Raw genomic sequence first — 18,370 nt, 5'->3', positions numbered from 1 at the left:
AAACATCCTAATTTAAGTAGTTTGCGGACATTTATACTCTGCGTACAGATACAGATGACTCTTTCGACTTGCAAAGTACACTGCCAATACTTACAAAATAGACTTAGGACTTGGGATCTTAGTTTATTTATTTAGTTTCAAAAAGTGCAACGGTACTATTTTATCCTTACAATTGCACAGTACAAGTTTTCCCAACTTTAAAGGTCCTCCACGCAAGGCTTGAGCACTCACTTTGCGTGAATAGTATCGTAAAATGGTAGATTGTAAGTAGCATATTTAAAAAGAAGTTAATGCCGTAAATGCTCGATTAGGCATTTACTTAGAGTAAATGCCTAATCGAGTCAGGTCAATCGAGTCAAATACCTAATCGGATCAGAGAGGCAGTAAATTGACAAAGGCGCTTATAGAAAATCTTCTTCGTGTTTTATATAAAATGTTATGCTAGAAAACTGTAATAGTGAAAAAACAGAAGCAATATAGCATGTCTCTGAGCATAAATGTTTATGGTTAAATTTCTTCTACGTCAATGAATTATGAGCGGACTGTTTAAACAAAAAGATTTGACATATTTTTAAGTAAAAGGTATTCCTTTCCGATTTCCAAAATATTTGAATAAGCACCCCCTTTGGGTCTAGTAATATATTCAAATAATCACCCATTGGTGCTTATTCGATAGGGCAGCATATAAAAATAATTATGGAAAATGGTTGACGTTTATTTAAGAGGGGCGCTCATATGAGAGTGTTTACGGTATGCACAATGCATCTGTAAAAGCAGAATGTTCACTAGGTATCTGCATCGTTCTGCATCGTTCAAGAAAAGGTATAGAAGTTATCAGTTTACAAAGAACTGTAGTTATTGGCAATAGATTACCCTGGGTGCATTACTATATAATAACAAAAATACATTTTACCTGATCTCATGTACTCTTTCGCTTTTCTTTCCACTTTTTCAGTCAACTGGTTGGTTGCAGTTAAATAGTCCATAATGTAAATATTCGGTGCAAACTTCAACATATTTTGCTCGCCACATCCATATGGCATTGCCAGGAGTTTGTCCAAATTATCCATGCTGGGTCCCAAAAGATCACCTAATATTAACATGATAAATAGTATAGAATTATTTATTTAATCATTTCTTTTTTGTTTTGTATTTTTCTAGATGTTAATAATCAATTATTCATGCTGTGACCCAAAGAATTCAATATTAACTTAATAATGCTGCATCCACTCCGCTAAAAATATTCCTGTTATTAAATGTATATAAAACCTACCCACAACTGCTAACTCAGCATATACTGATCCTTGAACAACAGGCTGAGGTATTGTTACAACTAAAGTATCAGAATATAAACCAGAATGATCACGAGGACAGAAGTAAGAACTGGTAGAAAACTCTTTCTTTATTCCTTTAGCTTCAACAAGTAACTTCTTTGTCATCGCATCTGCTGCAGTTACATCCTCTGCCATTTTGTTGCTTGAATCACATATCAAAATGTCAGGCTGCAAGGAGAGTGCTTTGACAGTGATATCAATTTTCCCAAGTGTTTTTGGTTTAATGCTGAATTTGAAAGTGTTCGATTTACTACCGCATACGCACATTTTTTTAAATCTTTCCGATGTAATGTCGAAATCATTCGAAGTGTCCAAACTAAGTTGTATCTAACAGAAAATAAAAATGTTGAAGAAATACTGTATAAAAGTTTAATAGTACATGCAGTTATAAAATGATGTTTCGCTAAGTAAAGCTACATTCCACATCTGCAATGCATTAATATTGGAGATAGATAGGACACATTTATATGGAGTAATTATATGCAAGAAAACAAAAAGGGTAAAAGACAACATATGAGGGGTATATGTTTTATGCTATATTCCGGTTGAAGTCCAAAGTCCAAGAATAGCCCTAATATACTTTTGACCCTTTTAGATTTTATTCTTCCGATTTCCAAACCGCCTTGTAATAGAGGAGACTGCTTCACTACCGTGGATTGGACTGTTGCCGTAATTTTTGCTATAATTGCATTTTTTAAAAAAAACCTTGCTTAACCGCATTAATTAAATGCCTTTTTGAAAACAATATTATTGAACCGCATTAATTTCATGACCGTTAATTTATTTCGCGTTAATTTCTTGAATCGTTAATTTTATGGAATAAGATATGTATCCTTCAGATCTAATCATAATAAAGCAATTGGAAATGCATTTCAAAAGGTAAGTTTTCATAAGTTTTTAAGAAGCACTTTCTCCCCAAGAAACATCACTTAATACTAAATTATTCCATGTGACAGCAAAATCACACTAGTTGAATAATTTTACACACTAGAACGAACACTCTAAAATCACTTTCATTTTAATGTCTGTCAGGAAGTACAAAAACAAATCACATGCATACCACTAAACAATCATCCAAGTAATTGAACACTGTAGTTGGAACTTTAACTGTTTCTCCTCGAATAAGAGAATATGGTAATGCTAGTGAAACAAAGAACGGTTGGAAAGCCTGGATACTAGCAGGTGCGGCTACGCCAATACCAGCTCTTGTCGACATAGCAAATCCACTGGCATACCATGTCGTGATTGTGTCAGGGACTTTCACTTCAAGTACGTTTTCACCAGAAGAACTGGGATTGGTTAAAAGTAACAACATTAGTATGAACACTTTAAACAAAAGGAATATGTTGAATTTTTATATTTTGCTTTCGATACATTTAATATTTTAAACCTTCTGTTTTTCAATTTAACAATGACAAAGAATGTCAAACTTAGACAAACCTGAGGGTGAGGAGAGTTGATTATTTTGAAATTTACTGTATTTTATGTTCAGAACAAGTAAGTTATAGTAAGTTGTGGTTATACAGTGTCACACCTACTGACAAGTTATTTTACTTGTTGAGTAACACAAGCTTGTGAAAACCAAGTTCCTTACTTAATTGTTTCGTCTGACCATAACCATGTTTCAGGAAAGTTTGATCTTATCTTTACGACTTTTTTGGTCTTCTTAACTTTAGCGACAACCTTTTCAGTCTCTTTAGCAACCTTTCTCTCCTTCATGAGGTACTTTCTCTCCTTCATGAGGTACTTTCTCGATAACGGATTTTTTCGTAGTGATCTTCCAGGTGCACTGGCCAATGTTATAAGCCTATCTATGAAATAAAACATGCAAAAACACTTTAATCCCAATGTACTGCACCAAAGAGTTTAAATAACTTTAACAACATCAAACAGAGTCGTACAAGACGAACCTAGAAATTTAAGGTCTAAACTATTTATTCTAAAGCGTGCCTTGAAAAGAAAAGAATTTACAGTATTCATACATTTTATGGGACAATCTGCCAAATCAACTTCCGCATTACTAAAATATATTAAACCAGCATCCTATAAAAGAAAACTAAATTGTACACACTGGTTATTTTCAGGATTCATGTTCGAGACATGTTTTCAAAACCATATTAACAATCATCGAACATTTAAAAATGTGTTCGTATCTGTATCTAGTTCTATTTTCCAACCAAGAAAAAAAAGGAGAACAAAAGCAACATCTCTCTAGGTTACTGTAAAGGAAACAAATTTTTTTAAAGCTTTTTTGCAAAAAATTCATGACATATAGAAAAAAAAATTTCTTTCGAAAGACATATTTTATATTCCATTAAAATATTTGGAAATGGAAAAAGCCTTTTCAGAGGTGTTATATCCTACGAAAATCTTTAAAAACAAATATCTCGTTAGTAAATTTTCGCATACATCCTTTTACGTTTGTGGTGTCTTTTTCCGAAAGCTTCCTATTGGCTCATTGAAATTTTCGGTAATGGAAAGCTGAATAAATTATGCAGAAAAGGTTCCCGGATTCGTTTGTATGAATTACTGATTAGCGAATTATGACAACAGAAAGAAAAAAAATGCATTCTTTTAGATAATTATATATAATTACAAATAATTTCATAACGACGTTATTAGAAAAAAACCGGGAACCTTTTTGAATTTAATTTATGCTAAATGGTGCAAAAACGAGAACTCTGTGTTCGGAAAAAGAAGCCATTTTAAAACGTACGGTGAAATAAAAATGGTGTGTGTTTATTTCATTATATTTCCTTTTTGGGAAATTAACGTTTCATGAAAGTAACACCAAAAAAAGTCTTTCATCAAGCATTCAGGAACAAAGAAAAATAAAAAAATATATAAAAGTATTGATAAATTATAAGGGTTTTTCTGAGACTACTCATCAAGTGAGTTTTTTCCCTTTACAGTAACCTTAAGATCAGTGTATATGCAGACCGACCTAGCCAAAATAATTCCAAAGTATAAAAAGTTAATATCATCGCTAAACTTTCTATTGGACAAGTATACACAGGTAAGTTTGTTTCAAATCTAATCAATTTGATTAAAAGGCAGCTAAAAATAAATATTTTAGCGTTCACCTACAGTCTTTTGCCCTACCGGTATATTATACATTTTTATCACAGGGAAAGATCCATCCACAATACTTGACTCTCACTTTTAATCTACGAATCGTTATCTGATTTTGAGAAATCTTGTTTGTATTTTATGATTTTGGCTAACTATGCGTCTCATCACAAGATTAGTATAAATTAGTTTGTTTGACAAAGTAGTTGTTAGCATGTGGAAAAAGTGTAACAAAGCAGTAATTAGCTTGTGGAAAAAGTGTTACAAAGTAGTGGTAGCCTCTAGAAAAAGTGTTACAAAGTAGTTATTAGCCTCTGGAAAAAGTGTTACAAAGTAGTAATTAGCCTGTAGAAAAAGTGTTACAAAGTAGTAATTAGCTTGTGGAAAAAGTGTTACAAATTATTTGCTTGCCCGTGCAAAAGTGTTACAAAGTAGCTATTAGCCTGTGGAAAAAGTGTTACAAATTATTTGCTAGCCTGTGGAAAAGTGTTATGAAGTAGTTGCTAGCCTGTGGAAAAACTACCCACACACAGACAGCGAGCAATTAAACATAGAATGTGTATTCAACAATAGCTACACAATCTGGTTATTAATTTGTCATTCTTCTATCATATTTTACATGTAAGTATTAATTTTTGGAATCTAGCTTTGGTAAAATAAAATGTCACTTTACTTGGTTAATTTACTAGGTTTTAACATAAACAACATAGAAATCAATAAAATAAACCGCTAAAAATCCTAAAAATAAAAAGAAATAAAGAATATTATTTTGTAATATCACCTCAATGGCTAGCCTGCTATCGAACTTCAGTGTTGGAGGTGATAAGACCTCACCCCAGTAACGTGTAGAAACATCACATTTTTTTCTGACTTGAAATTTTTGGCCATCAACATCTTGTTCGTTCAATATATCCACAATCTGTAGGGTGACAATTATTAGTTTTTTTACATATTTTTATGCTATACAATAGTTAATGAAAATGATGAAGTTAATCCCTAAAACATTAAGCAAAACAAACTGCGTCTATACTTTAGATTTGCCTTATGAGATTGCAAAGTTGAAATTAAGAAATCATATACTACATTGGTATAAAGTCGAAAATCAAGTTTACAATTTTACTAAAGTAAATATATTTTATGTTTACAGATTCAGATTGAGTTTCTTATACTAACAAATTGACAACTTACAAAACGAAGGTTTCGACTTTTTTTGCACCTAACTTTTTGAGTATTTAGGATTTTTAAGGTAAATTTTAGCTAGGGTTTTTTAGTGAATTTGATCGATTAGCAGAGGTTTTCTCACACAAAAACATTCAGAGGATTTCAGGAATTAAGGAAGACAAATTGGATTAATGAAATTTTAGTTCTGCATTTGCTAAAAGAGATTTTTAGGAGGTTTCACAAGACAAAATTTTCTTTGGAATTTTTTAGGAAGATTTCATTTTTTCAGGACTTTTTAAGAACTTTTAGGAGGTGTAGGAACCCTGAAAATTTCAAAAATTGTTTATAGTAGGTAAGAAGTGTGTTCACCTGTTTCTCTCTGAGATCAGAAGCAGCACCTAATAACTGGACACTTCTATCGACAGCAGACAAAGCAAATTTGGATCCTGCAGTTCCTTTTAATGTTAGTTTTACTTTCTCTCCAGGCTTTTTTTTGTTATCAGAAAATGACAGTGATACCTAAATGAAAAATTTCTACCATTCAATTTTTCAATATTTAAGAATGTTTATTTAAAAAATCAACAAATGTTTCTTAAGTAAGACATGGTAAAATATGGCAGAAGTTCAATTCAAAAGTCAAAAAAATGTTAACGCAGTTAGCAACTAATGCAGCGCTGTTAGTTAGTTGAAAAAACTAAGAAACTATAAATCGCAGTTTGTATCTTTCATGGACACACAGAGAACTCCAGCGTTCATACTGCAATTATATTCTGCTAACATGAAGCGTAGACTAAAGAAGTATTTTGGCATAAACAAATCTATACTAACTTTGTTTTCGAAGGACATTTCAAAATGTATTTTCTTGAAGTCAGAGACTAGCTCTCCATCGTTCCTGATGTAATACACAAACATTCGACAAACAGGTAACATCTCCTGTTGGACCAGAAAATCAATATGCACGTGCTTGTGGTAAACTACCTTTCGATCCGACAACAAGATCTTACCTCTGCATATTAGCTACAAAAATAACAAATATGTCATCACGCATAGGGCTGATGAAAATGGGAGCCTCAGTTGTTTATTTTCAAAGTATATTCTTTTAATTATAATTTACCACTCTAAGAATTTTTAATGGTACTAAATAGCACTCGTCGGATGTCCCTACATGATAACTGTATTTGAACCCTTTTGCTTGGTCACAGCCTTTTTTACAAAGTATGTTTCCTCAAACATAAGTCAAACAGTTGCCGTTATATATAAGAGACAGACCAAATTTCCATCACTTAAAACGTAGTCGTGACATATAGTCATGATTAAGCGTTCCCTCTGTCCATTGTTGAAGATCAAAAGTGCAATAAATTGATATCTAGAAAAGGCTGGATGGGGATTGATACTGTAAGTAATGTACCATTATAGCCTCTGTTTGTAAAGAAACCTGCGCTGTTTGCAGCTACTATTTTGGCTAACAGGCAGACAGACAGACGCACAGCGAGAATTATAGAATAGATTTCTTTCTTAGTATCGCATGGGAATTAAAATAGAACTTTTTAATGTAACTTAAAAAATGAAGTAACTAGTTAATATCATTTTTACCAAATAATGTACGTCCTTTCCAAGAACTTCACTATGCTTTGTAATGTCTACAGTAATTTTTGCAGTCTTGCCAGCTGTGAGATCTCTCATTCTTGCAATTTCAATATAGTTTGAACTGGGTGAGAGCCTTCTTTCGGAGCTTCCATATACCTTGTAGTTTTTGCGTTTTCCCTAGACGAAAAGGTAAAAAAAAGTAATTGCATTAAGTAAAAAGATTATTTGTTTTGTTACTTGCTAGAATTTTCATTCTATGATCTGCAACACTTATAATACAAATTACTAAAAAAAAATCATATTTACTTGTGAAAATGCATTTTTTTCACGATAGATAGCTTCATAGTGATATGAATCAGCACTCTCAGTTGGATAGACATTGAATGAGTAAACGCCATTGGTAATATGTCGTTCATACGTCCGTACATGTCTTTTTAAAGCATGCCCTCGTTTTGATGTAAGAATAATTTTCACCTTCTCGTTCAATGCTGGACGTCCATCAGGTGTTGTGGCATATAACTAATGAGAATAAATAGTAGGAGAATGATTACAGCTAGTGCATTCTATTATTGTGTATACTGCCACAGAACGTTTTATTACAAAGAACGTACGCCAAGGTAAAACAAACTTCTAAACTTACACCTGCACATTGGACATGATTTTAGGCTGATTTTTTTAAATGGTTGTTAAGCTGTAGACCCAAAATTTAGCTTGCATATAATTTTAACGACAGAAGTTGCTGAAAGAATTTCTATATCTGATGTGGTCTGTCAAAAAAGGCATTTTTAGCAGTTTTTTATTGAAAACTTGCAAAATGGTTTGTGTCATGACTTAATAAATTGTAAGAATTGCAAGGAAGTGCGTTATTTTAAAATTGGAAAATTAAAGATTGTTACAAGATTGTATAAATATTTTAATGTAAATGTTTGTTTTTGCTCCTAAATTCTTGACAATTCTGCACACAAAGGAAAAGCATTTACTTCTTACATTATTGTGACTTGACAAATCAGGACAAATGTTGAAATCTCGATACTTTCTTGTTTTTAGTTTAAAGGGAGATATTTTTATTCCATGACGAGGCTTTCTTTAAAGCCCACTTTTATTTATTATCATAATGAAGCAAAGTCTTTGAAATTTTGAGTTTGCTGTTTATTGTAACTTCTACATGCTAACAAACTTGTCTTAACTACTAAAACTAATAAGGAACTGTACATGAATACAGTTGAATTAGCATTTATTGTTTAGAATTGACATGAAGAAAACCAAAGAGATGTTATAATGAGAAAGTCAGATAGAAGAGAGCTAAATGTGCCACTTCCTGCAAATCAGTTTAAAAGAAATACATGGGTCTTAATAGCCAGGAGACCCAGCATAATTTTGCTTACCATCTGGAAATCGGAACAGTTAAGGTGGGAAAAATCACTGTGGGTTTCAAATGATTTTTCCGCGGTCAGAATACTAACCGCGCTTTTTCATTTGTTAATTATATTGTTCTTTGTTCACGTGGTAAATATCGGAAATCCTTTCTTTTAAGCGCAAAAGGCCCTGCTCACCCGATAAAAATATAATTAATTTTCATGTATTATTTAAGAGAATAAGGTGTGACCACGCCGGATTTATGCTCATTCATTGATTGTAATTCGGGGTTTGCTATGAATTGGATTTGATTTTTAGAGATTTGATGTGACATTTCCTTGCGTCTAAGCTTGCGTTTGAGAGAAACTAAATTTGATATACCCAAGAAAATCTCAGTTTACTAGGCTATGGTCTTAAAGGCACATAAAAGAAGTGATTTATCGTTTTCCTAATGATTTACATATGGTAATCAATAGTGAAGAATTAAACCTTCTTGATAGCTTTTGTCATCTGAGTTCTGTGATAGGTCAATCTAGTAGGTGCTACAATAATATCACAAATTCACTCTTTCTTGGAAAATGTTTGCTAGCACCTCCTTCTTTGCAAGCTCCTCCATACACTATTTTTCTAAGATGTTTGTGTTGCATGTTAAAAATCAATTCTTGCATACGCAGTGTTTAGTTGTACGCGACATTATTGATAATAACACTGGACTTTATAGGAATAACAATATCAATATTGTGAAGGGAATTTAATTACCGTTTTGGTGGTCTTTTTTATCTTAGAAACATGCTGGAACTGAAATTCATGTATCTATTATCTATTATTTTTACGAAATTGAAAAAAATTCCTAGAGAACCATTATACATTTGAAAGCACTTGGAGCATATATATACATGAGTAAAAAATAATATTACCTTCACTTTGTACATAAATCCTGGTTTATAATACTTGGGTGCGTCAAACTTTAATGTTATTTCATTTGTAAGAAATTTTTTTGTTGTGTGTATTCTGTTTTGCGCTATTCCATTTCCATTTTCTACTACAGTGGCATTGACTGTAACAGCAATAGGATTCGTATTGGCTTTCTTGATTCTATCTCTGTCCACAGCAACCATGGTGGTAAGACATCCATCGATCTAAAAATATTTCAAATTAAATTTACAAGCAGAATTCTTACTTTTCGGGTTTCAGGAGAAGATTTTTTTCACCGTAACAACTCTATAAGTTACAACAGACTTTTCCTTAATTTCTTTAGTTTTGGCTTTTTTTGAAAATGAACAATTGTTGTAATCACTTGCATCAGAAAAATGAAAATTATTGACACATCCTTTTTGCCTTCTTATTGGAAAAATAACTTTATCATTTTCCATTTCTTTGCAAGTTTTGCATATCTTACCAAACATGCTATCTTACGTATGAACTGATTTCCACAGGTTTTTGTCAAGTTTGCAAAAAATTGATGCCCAAAAAATAAAATTTGTCAGAAATTTTTGTCTAGGGAAAACAAACAGAAAACAAAATAGCAAAATAACAAATCGTTGTATACAAAACGTCCATCATTTTGACAATTCGCGGGAATTCATAACAACAATTTTCTTCTATTTTAACCAATGATAGCTAAAACTTTATATTTCTTATGAGACAAATAATGAAAGTATTTTGATTTGAATAGATAAAATAAGTGCCCTTTCTTGAAATCTATATTCAACTAAGAATTAAAAAAATGTTAAAACAAGTAGACAGAAAGATAAAGCATACTGGAAATAAAAGCAAAGATTTTGAAATTTCCATGCATCTTGTTTGACCATGAATAATTGATGAAAAACACGTTGTTGCTTTTAATGTTCCGACAACAGATTTTCCATATGTGTACCTTTATAAAGACAAAACATGAATTAAACTGAATGTCAATAACCTTGGTCTTTTTCGTAGAAGGGAGTCCTGGACAGAAAAAAAATTTATAAACAATTTAAAAAGCATTGTTTAAAAACTGCTCAACAAAAGATCATATTTTTGCACTTTGTGGATTTCTTTATTAAAAAACTTCATGCATTAAAAATTGAAGATAACATGATGTTGCAACATTTATAAGACCAAAGTAAGCTGTTAAGCATTGACATTGCTCCGCAAAATATGAAAGCCTCAATACCTCGATAACTAGCCTATAATTACAAACTATTCCCATATATTATTTATCTGTTTTAATTGATTACTGTATTTATTTAATTAAATATCCAGGGTTTATTCGAAACGTAATTTCACGCAAATTGAACGCATATGTTAAATTAGGAAGTAACTAAAACCCAATTAAAATATCTTTTAAAAAATGGTTAAAGTTGCACCTGCTTTTTGTGTAACCGACAATTATAACATTATAGGTAGACTAAGACATTACTAAGACATGTTTGCCAGATCTGAATGAAAACAAAGACCTGTAGCTAGCCAGTTAGCAAGTAGCAAAAATAGTTGAAGATCACAAGTTTGGGCTACGGTAGGTAGCAAGCTATTGCATGTTTTTAATAAACTTATTCTGCATTTATATGTAGCTTAAATTATTTGAAAATGATTATACGTTTTATTCTTGCAAGAATTACATAACAAAATCTCCATAACCTTATGCCAAACAGCTATAGTATACACTTATTTTAGGATATTAATCAAAATTTGTCTTTTTTATTTTAATAAATAAAGTATGTTGTGAAGTTTTCACCAGGCTTGTGTTTTAAATAGCCCTTTATATGTAAGGGTTAAAATAGGGGACAGGATATGTCATATTTGTTAAAGAATTCATTTTTTTATTGTTTTCTGGATGTATGTTTCATTTCTTTTTTAACAAATCTGATATGCACTAGCATGTTTTTATATGAAATTAAAACCAACATGGTAACTTTGGTTTGATTTTTTCTTGTTTACTTCTTTATGTTTAGTGCCAATAAGTGCATTTTTCACAGGTGGTAGATATAACTTCATTTAAGGCATGCAACTTTCGTACTTTATCTCCAAATTTATCGCTCTTGTTATTGTGATATTATAAGCTCACTCCAGTATCTAAACGTATTATGATGTCACAAGATTGCAGCGAAAACTTTCTGACATTCCCAATAATCTGTACAGAAAATTTATCTGGTAATACAAAACATTTTAAATTTATATGGACCTGCGCATTTTAAAAAAGCAATATAATGTCCCTTTTTAAAAAGAATATTTCAGAAAAAACAAATTGTTTAGTCTCAATATGTTCCTGCGTGCAAAAAATCTTAAGTAGGATACAGGTTGTCTACACGTCTAGATGGTTCTAAAGTGTGTATAAAACGTGCGGGGATTAAGCTTATTAAATCGTTTCGTAGCCCCTTGAACATTATTATTATTATTATGTGTATTTCTTTGATTTATAGATGTCCGAAGAACCCATTGCGTAAGCATGTTTTTACTTTTGGGACAAAAAAGTGTCAATAATAATAACAAAAATACAACAAAATATAAAAAACCAAACAAACATACTTAGCACATATTGTTATTGGAACTTCTTTCATCGACCACAGTAAATACGACGGTGACTGTATTTTGACTTCAAATTTTGGAAGCACTAAAAACACAAATCCAGTCCTCAAATCTTAACTTTTTTTCAAAGCGAGGAACTTACAACCAATAAGAAAACGCTAAAAACGTTTAGTGGAGTGCTATAATTTAGACCAGAATAAAGATGTTTTTAGTTAATTAACATATAGGCATCTCTTTCTTAGTGAAAATAAAGGAATAACAGAATCAATACATCTGAAATATTTTCAAGAAAAAAAATGTCATACACACCATATTTTTTAACCATAATATCTTGTGTAGCTTTGGTTGCCTAAATACGAAATACAATCTTGAATTAAAATTTCGCTCTTCTCTACACTACAATAAGCATCATTTACCACTGTAATTGTATTCACAGTGCTCCCTCCTCCCCCTCCCCGTATTATATTCAAGACCTTAATTACAATTTTTTGCAACATGCACATTCACATCATAATAGCTGTCTATAGTGAACCCCCGCCGCCACTTATTGGGGGTAGATCATTTGCAAGTTTGCCTTTAATTGGGTACTGAAAATTTAAGAGATATTGGGGATGGAGGAAGGGGGGGGGGTTAATTGACAGAAAGGAGATAAAATTTAATGGGCTATGCAAGGGGATGGAATCTAAAACTAATGCCGGAATAAGCGGGGGAATGAAAATGGCTTCACAATATGACTGTGCAATACATCATTTTATAATGTGTAAAACAAAAACATTCTTTTCTATTTTTTAAAAGAAGGACATGTACAATTCATCTAATACAGCAATTGATTACAGCATTTCCGAAAACATAGAAAACATGTTTAACTGGCTTTCACAGTCAGCCTTGTTTTCAAATACCTAAAATCCAAGTATATATGTTTTACTTTGGTAAATTCCCCTCGAAAAACTTATACAGAAACTAAAAATATTACATAATTAGCATTGATTCACATAATTATTACCCCGTATGTAGCTGTGATCTGCCATTTTCCAAGAACAGGTTTTACAGATATCGGCATTTCAAGACTCATAATACCTAAATCCAAATTATTTATAATTTAGTCAATTATATGTTTTTTCAACATCATACACATCAAAGTGCATTTTGTCTGTCTGTGTACAAATATGGCCGCTGATTAGTCTAACAATCGGTTGAAAGAAGTGTTTGTTTACTGGATAAGCTATTCGATATGAATGAAAGCAATATAAAGCTTTTTAAAAATTGTAAGTGATTTTTTAGGGGATCCCATCGAAAAAACAGAACCTTACCTTTATCCCATGTTACGTTAGACCATTGCATAACTCGAGATCCTCCTGCGTTCTATAGAAATAAAGGGAAATTAAAGACATAGCTGTTGAAAACACACTTGGATCACCAAGAAGAAAATTTAAAACCAAAGGAGAGTTTGGTCTGAAATGTGAGATAATATAAAGATAAGAAATTTTACAAAAAAAAAGCCTACTGTGATGTACACTTCTGATCCAACCTAAAATGTCAATTAGAGCACTGCAAGAATCTAATCCAACGTTTTTTCAGAAAGAAATTTACCATTTTTCATATTGTCATTAACACTTTTTCACACAATTTAAAACACTAGTTTGCTGAGAAGGTACTGCACAAATTGAAGAGAATTTAAGATGGAATAAAAATTATGTAATGTTAACAAATTTTTAGTCGGTACCTGTCTAAATGGTGGTTTTAAGTTTTTGTCAACAATAACCACTCTAAAACGAACTACAAACAGAAACATATGTTATTATAGTGAATCAACAGTATTTTGGTAGTTTAAGTTCCGTCAGGATTAGTAAAGCTTAAAGCGTGCACAATAACATCCTGGGCGTTTTGAGCAGCAAATAATTTTTCAATGGATCAAGCCCGGGTAGTAATTTTCTTTTCCGTTAGAAAATGGTTTAGACAATAAGGTTTAACATGCATCAGAAAACTATTTTGCGGCGATGTTGATTAAGCTTTGTTAGAAAGTTTTACAACATAAATATATGTTGTTGTTTTTGTCACTACCTTTTATGTATCTTAAGTAAAAGTTTTAATACTTAATTGCAGTTATTATAAAATTAGATAGGAGCAAGAACAATATTTTTGAATCACTAAAATTTTACATTTTTAGTGTAAATTTTGATGTCATGGAGCCAATTATTTTTCCTGAGCAAAATCTTCTTCCATATAATTTTCCGTTCCCTTGTTCTAGCAAGAAATGTACACGTGACCTCGTTTGTAGATGCAGGCAGTTGCCACTTCAATATTTTAAATATTGAAGTTGTGGTTCTGACGTTTGTGATATCGATGTGATTGTCCGAAACATACAAAATCTTGTTTTGACAACAAAGAGTCATATTTATATTCTGATTTGGCATAAAATTTGCTAAAAAATGAGAGGCCAAAGGTAATTTTTGAAAATACAAATTAGCATTGACCTTTAACCCATAATGGCGAAAATTTGACCATGAGCAAAAAAAATGCAGTATTTTTTTATCCCTTTGAAAATTATCTAGTCAAATCAAGATTTAAAACCTCTCTACAACAAACTTTATACAAGAATGCTCTCAGCTCCTAGAGTATAGCTGCTGATAGGGCCTACACAGGGAATACATTTTCACAAGAATTAAATTTCCCGAATTTGTAAAATCCACAAAGTGGGTAAAATATCAGGATTGTCATTCACAAGCATTTGTTCCAAATTTTTATCATTTTTTAAATTCAATAAAATTCTTACAAAAACAAACTTCTACGTCATATTTTCTCAAATTATTAAAGTTCCCTATACATTAGATAGTGTAGTTACATTAATTATACATTATTGTAATATCACGTTCGGTCTTTTATTCCTGCACAAAATTTTATTTTCTTGTGATCTAAAATATAACTTATTTTTCATTTCCAAAATCACATTAAGTACATAAAATTTGTGTTACTGTTTATTGTCTGTGAAATTATAAGAGGTTTGAATCCACAGCAACCAAAAAAAACAATCTGGGCCTTACTTACTTTTGTCTCCAGGTTTATATGTGGGTTTATCAGTTTGGATAAATATTGTATCTTTCAATGTCTTAACAGTAATCTTCTCTTCGTGATTAAATTTTACTCCATTCTTGGATTTTATAGACAGTATCACTTTCCTTTTCACTGAGATGGGAACATAAAGGCGCATCACGTCATGATTTTTCCATATATATTGTGAAACATGCGACAGAACATTCCCATGTAAATCTTTCAACACAGCAGTAACACCCGAGTTTGGAAATTTTTCATCGATGTTGACAAATATACTTGCATATTCGCCAGCATGATATATTCCAGGTGTTGAGATAAAATAATAACTAAAAGAAAATATATAAATTTATGTGTGTAATACAAATGGACGACTTCTGGAAATAATACAGCTAGTCTGTTATAACTATTCTAGAAACTTTCACCAAGAAACAATAATTTAAACCAACTCAGAACCTGCAGATTTCCCTGAGTGCCACCATTCATACTTCTTTAACAAGACCCAAGCCACACAAGTTTGATTGAGCAAATTTTTTATTAAATTGATTCTGCAGAGTTTAAAAAAGTCTATTAAAAGACATGTAACAAAAATGTTCATTCAGTTGTAGAGAAAATATTTTGCTTTGTGGTTATTAAGGTTTTCCTCTTTGGATAATGTCTAGGATTACTGACAAACAGATCAACTCGTTTCCACATGATAGGTATGTATCAACCAACTTCGGTAGGACTGCAAGCATTTCAAGTTCTTTGTGTTCGTAGGTGAAGTAAAATATGAAGGTAATTCTTTTATTTGTCTTTTGAATGTTGCGTTGAGAAGGCATTACACATTAGCATTTGTACTAAAAGATTCATGGAGGTTATTTTGGACTGCAATAAGAGAGTTGGCTGTCTTACAGAGCAGTAGCAGGCGTTATTGTATCTGCCATATAGAATTTTTTTGTTATTAACTTTTTTCCTTTGACAAGAAAGTTTATCTAAATCAATTTAATTATCTTTTGGATTTAAACAACGTAACTTTATTTTTGCACAATTCGCAGTTATTGGACAAGGTTTATCTGCTTTTAGACTGTTTCATGGTCGCTTATTTAGCATGCTTAATATGGAAAACTGCATGATTGTTCGCGTTCTAATTATCTTTGCCAAAATCATAAGATTTTTGTTTTGTTTCTGATAAAAAATTTCTTATTAATAATGCCTTAGTAAATAGTTTATTCTAGACAGGATTAATAAAACTCATAGCATGAAACTAAAACAATACTTTATTGTGATAAATTTTCGTGAGGATTAAATTTCGCGGTTGAGCTTATCCGCAAAATTCAAGCATTTCGCGGGGTCTTATTTTCGCGGATAATGCATTTTCTTTTGTTTCGCAGGGACCTAATTTCGCGTTTCGACATTTTGACAATTTTTCAAAACTGGAAAAATCGGCTCTCGGCTAATTTTCGTGACAAACAGCCAAATCTATTGTCAAAAATCAAGCCAGACGAAAAAGTAAATACTAATAGTAGTATTTTATTTTGAAATATAGAATAGATCATATGTCATAATTTTTACTTGTTTTTTTTCTTATCGGAAAACGCGGAGGTGACAATAGAAGTAAGGGAAAGTATGAACGATTGTGGAAGTGGAGATTTCGACCATGCAAATTTATCGGAAATTTTCTATATAAATTTCGTGGATCAGACAATTGTTTACAAATTCGCAGATTAGGCCAAAATCAGCGAAATCTTATAAAAATTATAACACAAAATGTTGACCAGTGTCTTTGACTTGACAAAGCTGTCGCATATCTGTGAGGTAAAAAATAGAAAAGACGTAATGGCTCTAGTGACTAACACCCTTGCTTTCCTGCAATTAAATTTATTATACACACTCAAATTGCTGAGAAAAAAAGGATAAAAAAATTATGGTGATAATTATTGTTGTTTATACTTATGCTAAGTGAAGTAAATATACACTGGATATTGTGTAAATACAGATTTGAATAAAAGAATGATTAAGCTGACGCAAAACATATGACAGTTTTGATGTACATTCCACGGCTCAACTTGAATTCATTGTGGCATGGAACAGACAAGTTCATTCGCACACCATTCGCAACCAGGCCTCTTCCTTAATATGCTAGTCAAAGAAAACCACTTAAAAATCTCCATTTTCGAGTCCAAATTCCATTTTATGATATATGAAGTATGGGAATAGAAAGTTTGCATCGTCTGTTTAAATCTTCAAATATTCTGATATTTTCCATCTCTTTTCACTTTCGGTTTTTGACCTCCCGTTGTGCGATCGTGGCCGGGCTGATTACGCACTTCCGTTCTGGGCTACAAAAAATTGGAATTGGAAACCCCTCTGCATCAACCTTATTCCTAGGACCTTTTAAACTTTATGCATTGATGAACACTAGATATAAGTTCTGGAACGATCTATCTATCTGGAATGTTAATGATTTTTAAACAAATGGTCGCGAAGTAAAATTAAATCTCCCTATCTAAGTTACGTTCGAATTGGTTGTTGCTTTTTGTGGCAAAATTCAGGTCAAAAACGTTGATTTACGTTCAGTTTTTTTTAATGCTGATTCAGAGTTTGTCTATCCAGGCTCAGGGGATTTTTGTACTCAGCTTCTGGGTTTCTTACTTATGTGCTTGTGGACAAAACTCGACGTGACATTAGAACAAAACCTCGCGTAAGGAGAGAGATTTCTTATGTTAAAGTTTCGGCTGCTTTAAGAATTTATTTTTGTCTGTACACACTTTTTTTAAAAAAAGTTTGTTTCACTAGAATTAGTCAGCCCTGCAATTATTTTTTGCGGAATTAAAACCTTTAAGAGTAACAAATCTTACTTATTTAACTTACATATTTAAGCGAATTGAACAGATTTCGATTTTTTTGGCGGGAATTTTTTTTTTAAATTAATCACTAAAATATCGATTTTTTAGGAATCACGAGACTCGACCAAAAAAAATACGATTCTTGTATTTAAAAGGTCGGTATATACAAACTTTTATATGAGAGTATCGAAGCTTTTTAGCGGGAATCTACGGAAATGGTTATTTAACATACCTGCTACAGAAAGTCTGACTTTATGTTGTTTTTATCTGTGTTAGACGATCACTTATCAACTGCGCTACAACCACATTCAATAATCAACATTGACAATAGGCACTCACCTTTTGGCAGCAGTGTGCCCAAAGAAAAGGATCAGTATTAGGAGATTATCTCCTCTCATCTTCTCTTCTTTTACTAACTTTGAAAATTGAGCAAGTAAAAGAAAAACACTTGCTTTTAAAGGTTATTAATGATCACGAACACTC

The 18,370-nt window shown here is 31.8% G+C and overlaps 2 protein-coding genes across 6 annotated transcripts in view; one reads left to right on the top strand and one right to left on the bottom strand.

Annotated features, from left to right (window-relative positions):
• LOC130643001 (uncharacterized) overlaps positions 1–2,504 on the top strand; it is a 16,184-nt gene extending 13,680 nt beyond the window's left edge. For 2 of the 5 annotated variants that reach the window (XR_008982577.1, XR_008982575.1), the window contains one exon: positions 1,162–1,410. The gene's annotated coding sequence lies outside the window, so the exon portion shown is untranslated. Of the gene's footprint in view, positions 1–1,161 lie in introns of all 5 variants that reach the window. The other 3 variants (XR_008982579.1, XR_008982578.1, XR_008982576.1) reach the window with 3 other exon arrangements.
• LOC130642823 (alpha-1-macroglobulin-like) overlaps positions 1–18,370 on the bottom strand; it is a 23,482-nt gene extending 5,112 nt beyond the window's left edge. The window contains exons 1-20 of the mRNA XM_057449550.1: positions 18,227–18,370; positions 15,057–15,388; positions 13,735–13,787; positions 13,516–13,539; positions 13,322–13,373; positions 13,015–13,088; positions 12,321–12,360; positions 12,012–12,096; positions 10,269–10,383; positions 9,425–9,646; positions 7,458–7,670; positions 7,158–7,328; positions 6,393–6,581; positions 5,934–6,083; positions 5,185–5,322; positions 3,317–3,377; positions 2,929–3,145; positions 2,395–2,623; positions 1,274–1,661; positions 914–1,090 (exon numbers count right to left, since the gene is read on the bottom strand). Of these exons, the coding sequence (XP_057305533.1) occupies positions 914–1,090; positions 1,274–1,661; positions 2,395–2,623; positions 2,929–3,145; positions 3,317–3,377; positions 5,185–5,322; positions 5,934–6,083; positions 6,393–6,581; positions 7,158–7,328; positions 7,458–7,670; positions 9,425–9,646; positions 10,269–10,383; positions 12,012–12,096; positions 12,321–12,360; positions 13,015–13,088; positions 13,322–13,373; positions 13,516–13,539; positions 13,735–13,787; positions 15,057–15,388; positions 18,227–18,285 (2,989 nt within the window). The 5' untranslated portion in view covers positions 18,286–18,370. The remainder of the gene's footprint in view (positions 1–913; positions 1,091–1,273; positions 1,662–2,394; positions 2,624–2,928; positions 3,146–3,316; positions 3,378–5,184; positions 5,323–5,933; positions 6,084–6,392; positions 6,582–7,157; positions 7,329–7,457; positions 7,671–9,424; positions 9,647–10,268; positions 10,384–12,011; positions 12,097–12,320; positions 12,361–13,014; positions 13,089–13,321; positions 13,374–13,515; positions 13,540–13,734; positions 13,788–15,056; positions 15,389–18,226) is intronic.

Source organism: Hydractinia symbiolongicarpus, chromosome 1 (genome assembly GCF_029227915.1).
Source record: "Hydractinia symbiolongicarpus strain clone_291-10 chromosome 1, HSymV2.1, whole genome shotgun sequence".
Classification (NCBI taxonomy): Eukaryota; Metazoa; Cnidaria; class Hydrozoa; order Anthoathecata; family Hydractiniidae; genus Hydractinia; species Hydractinia symbiolongicarpus.
This window is presented reverse-complemented; position numbering and strand designations above follow the sequence as displayed.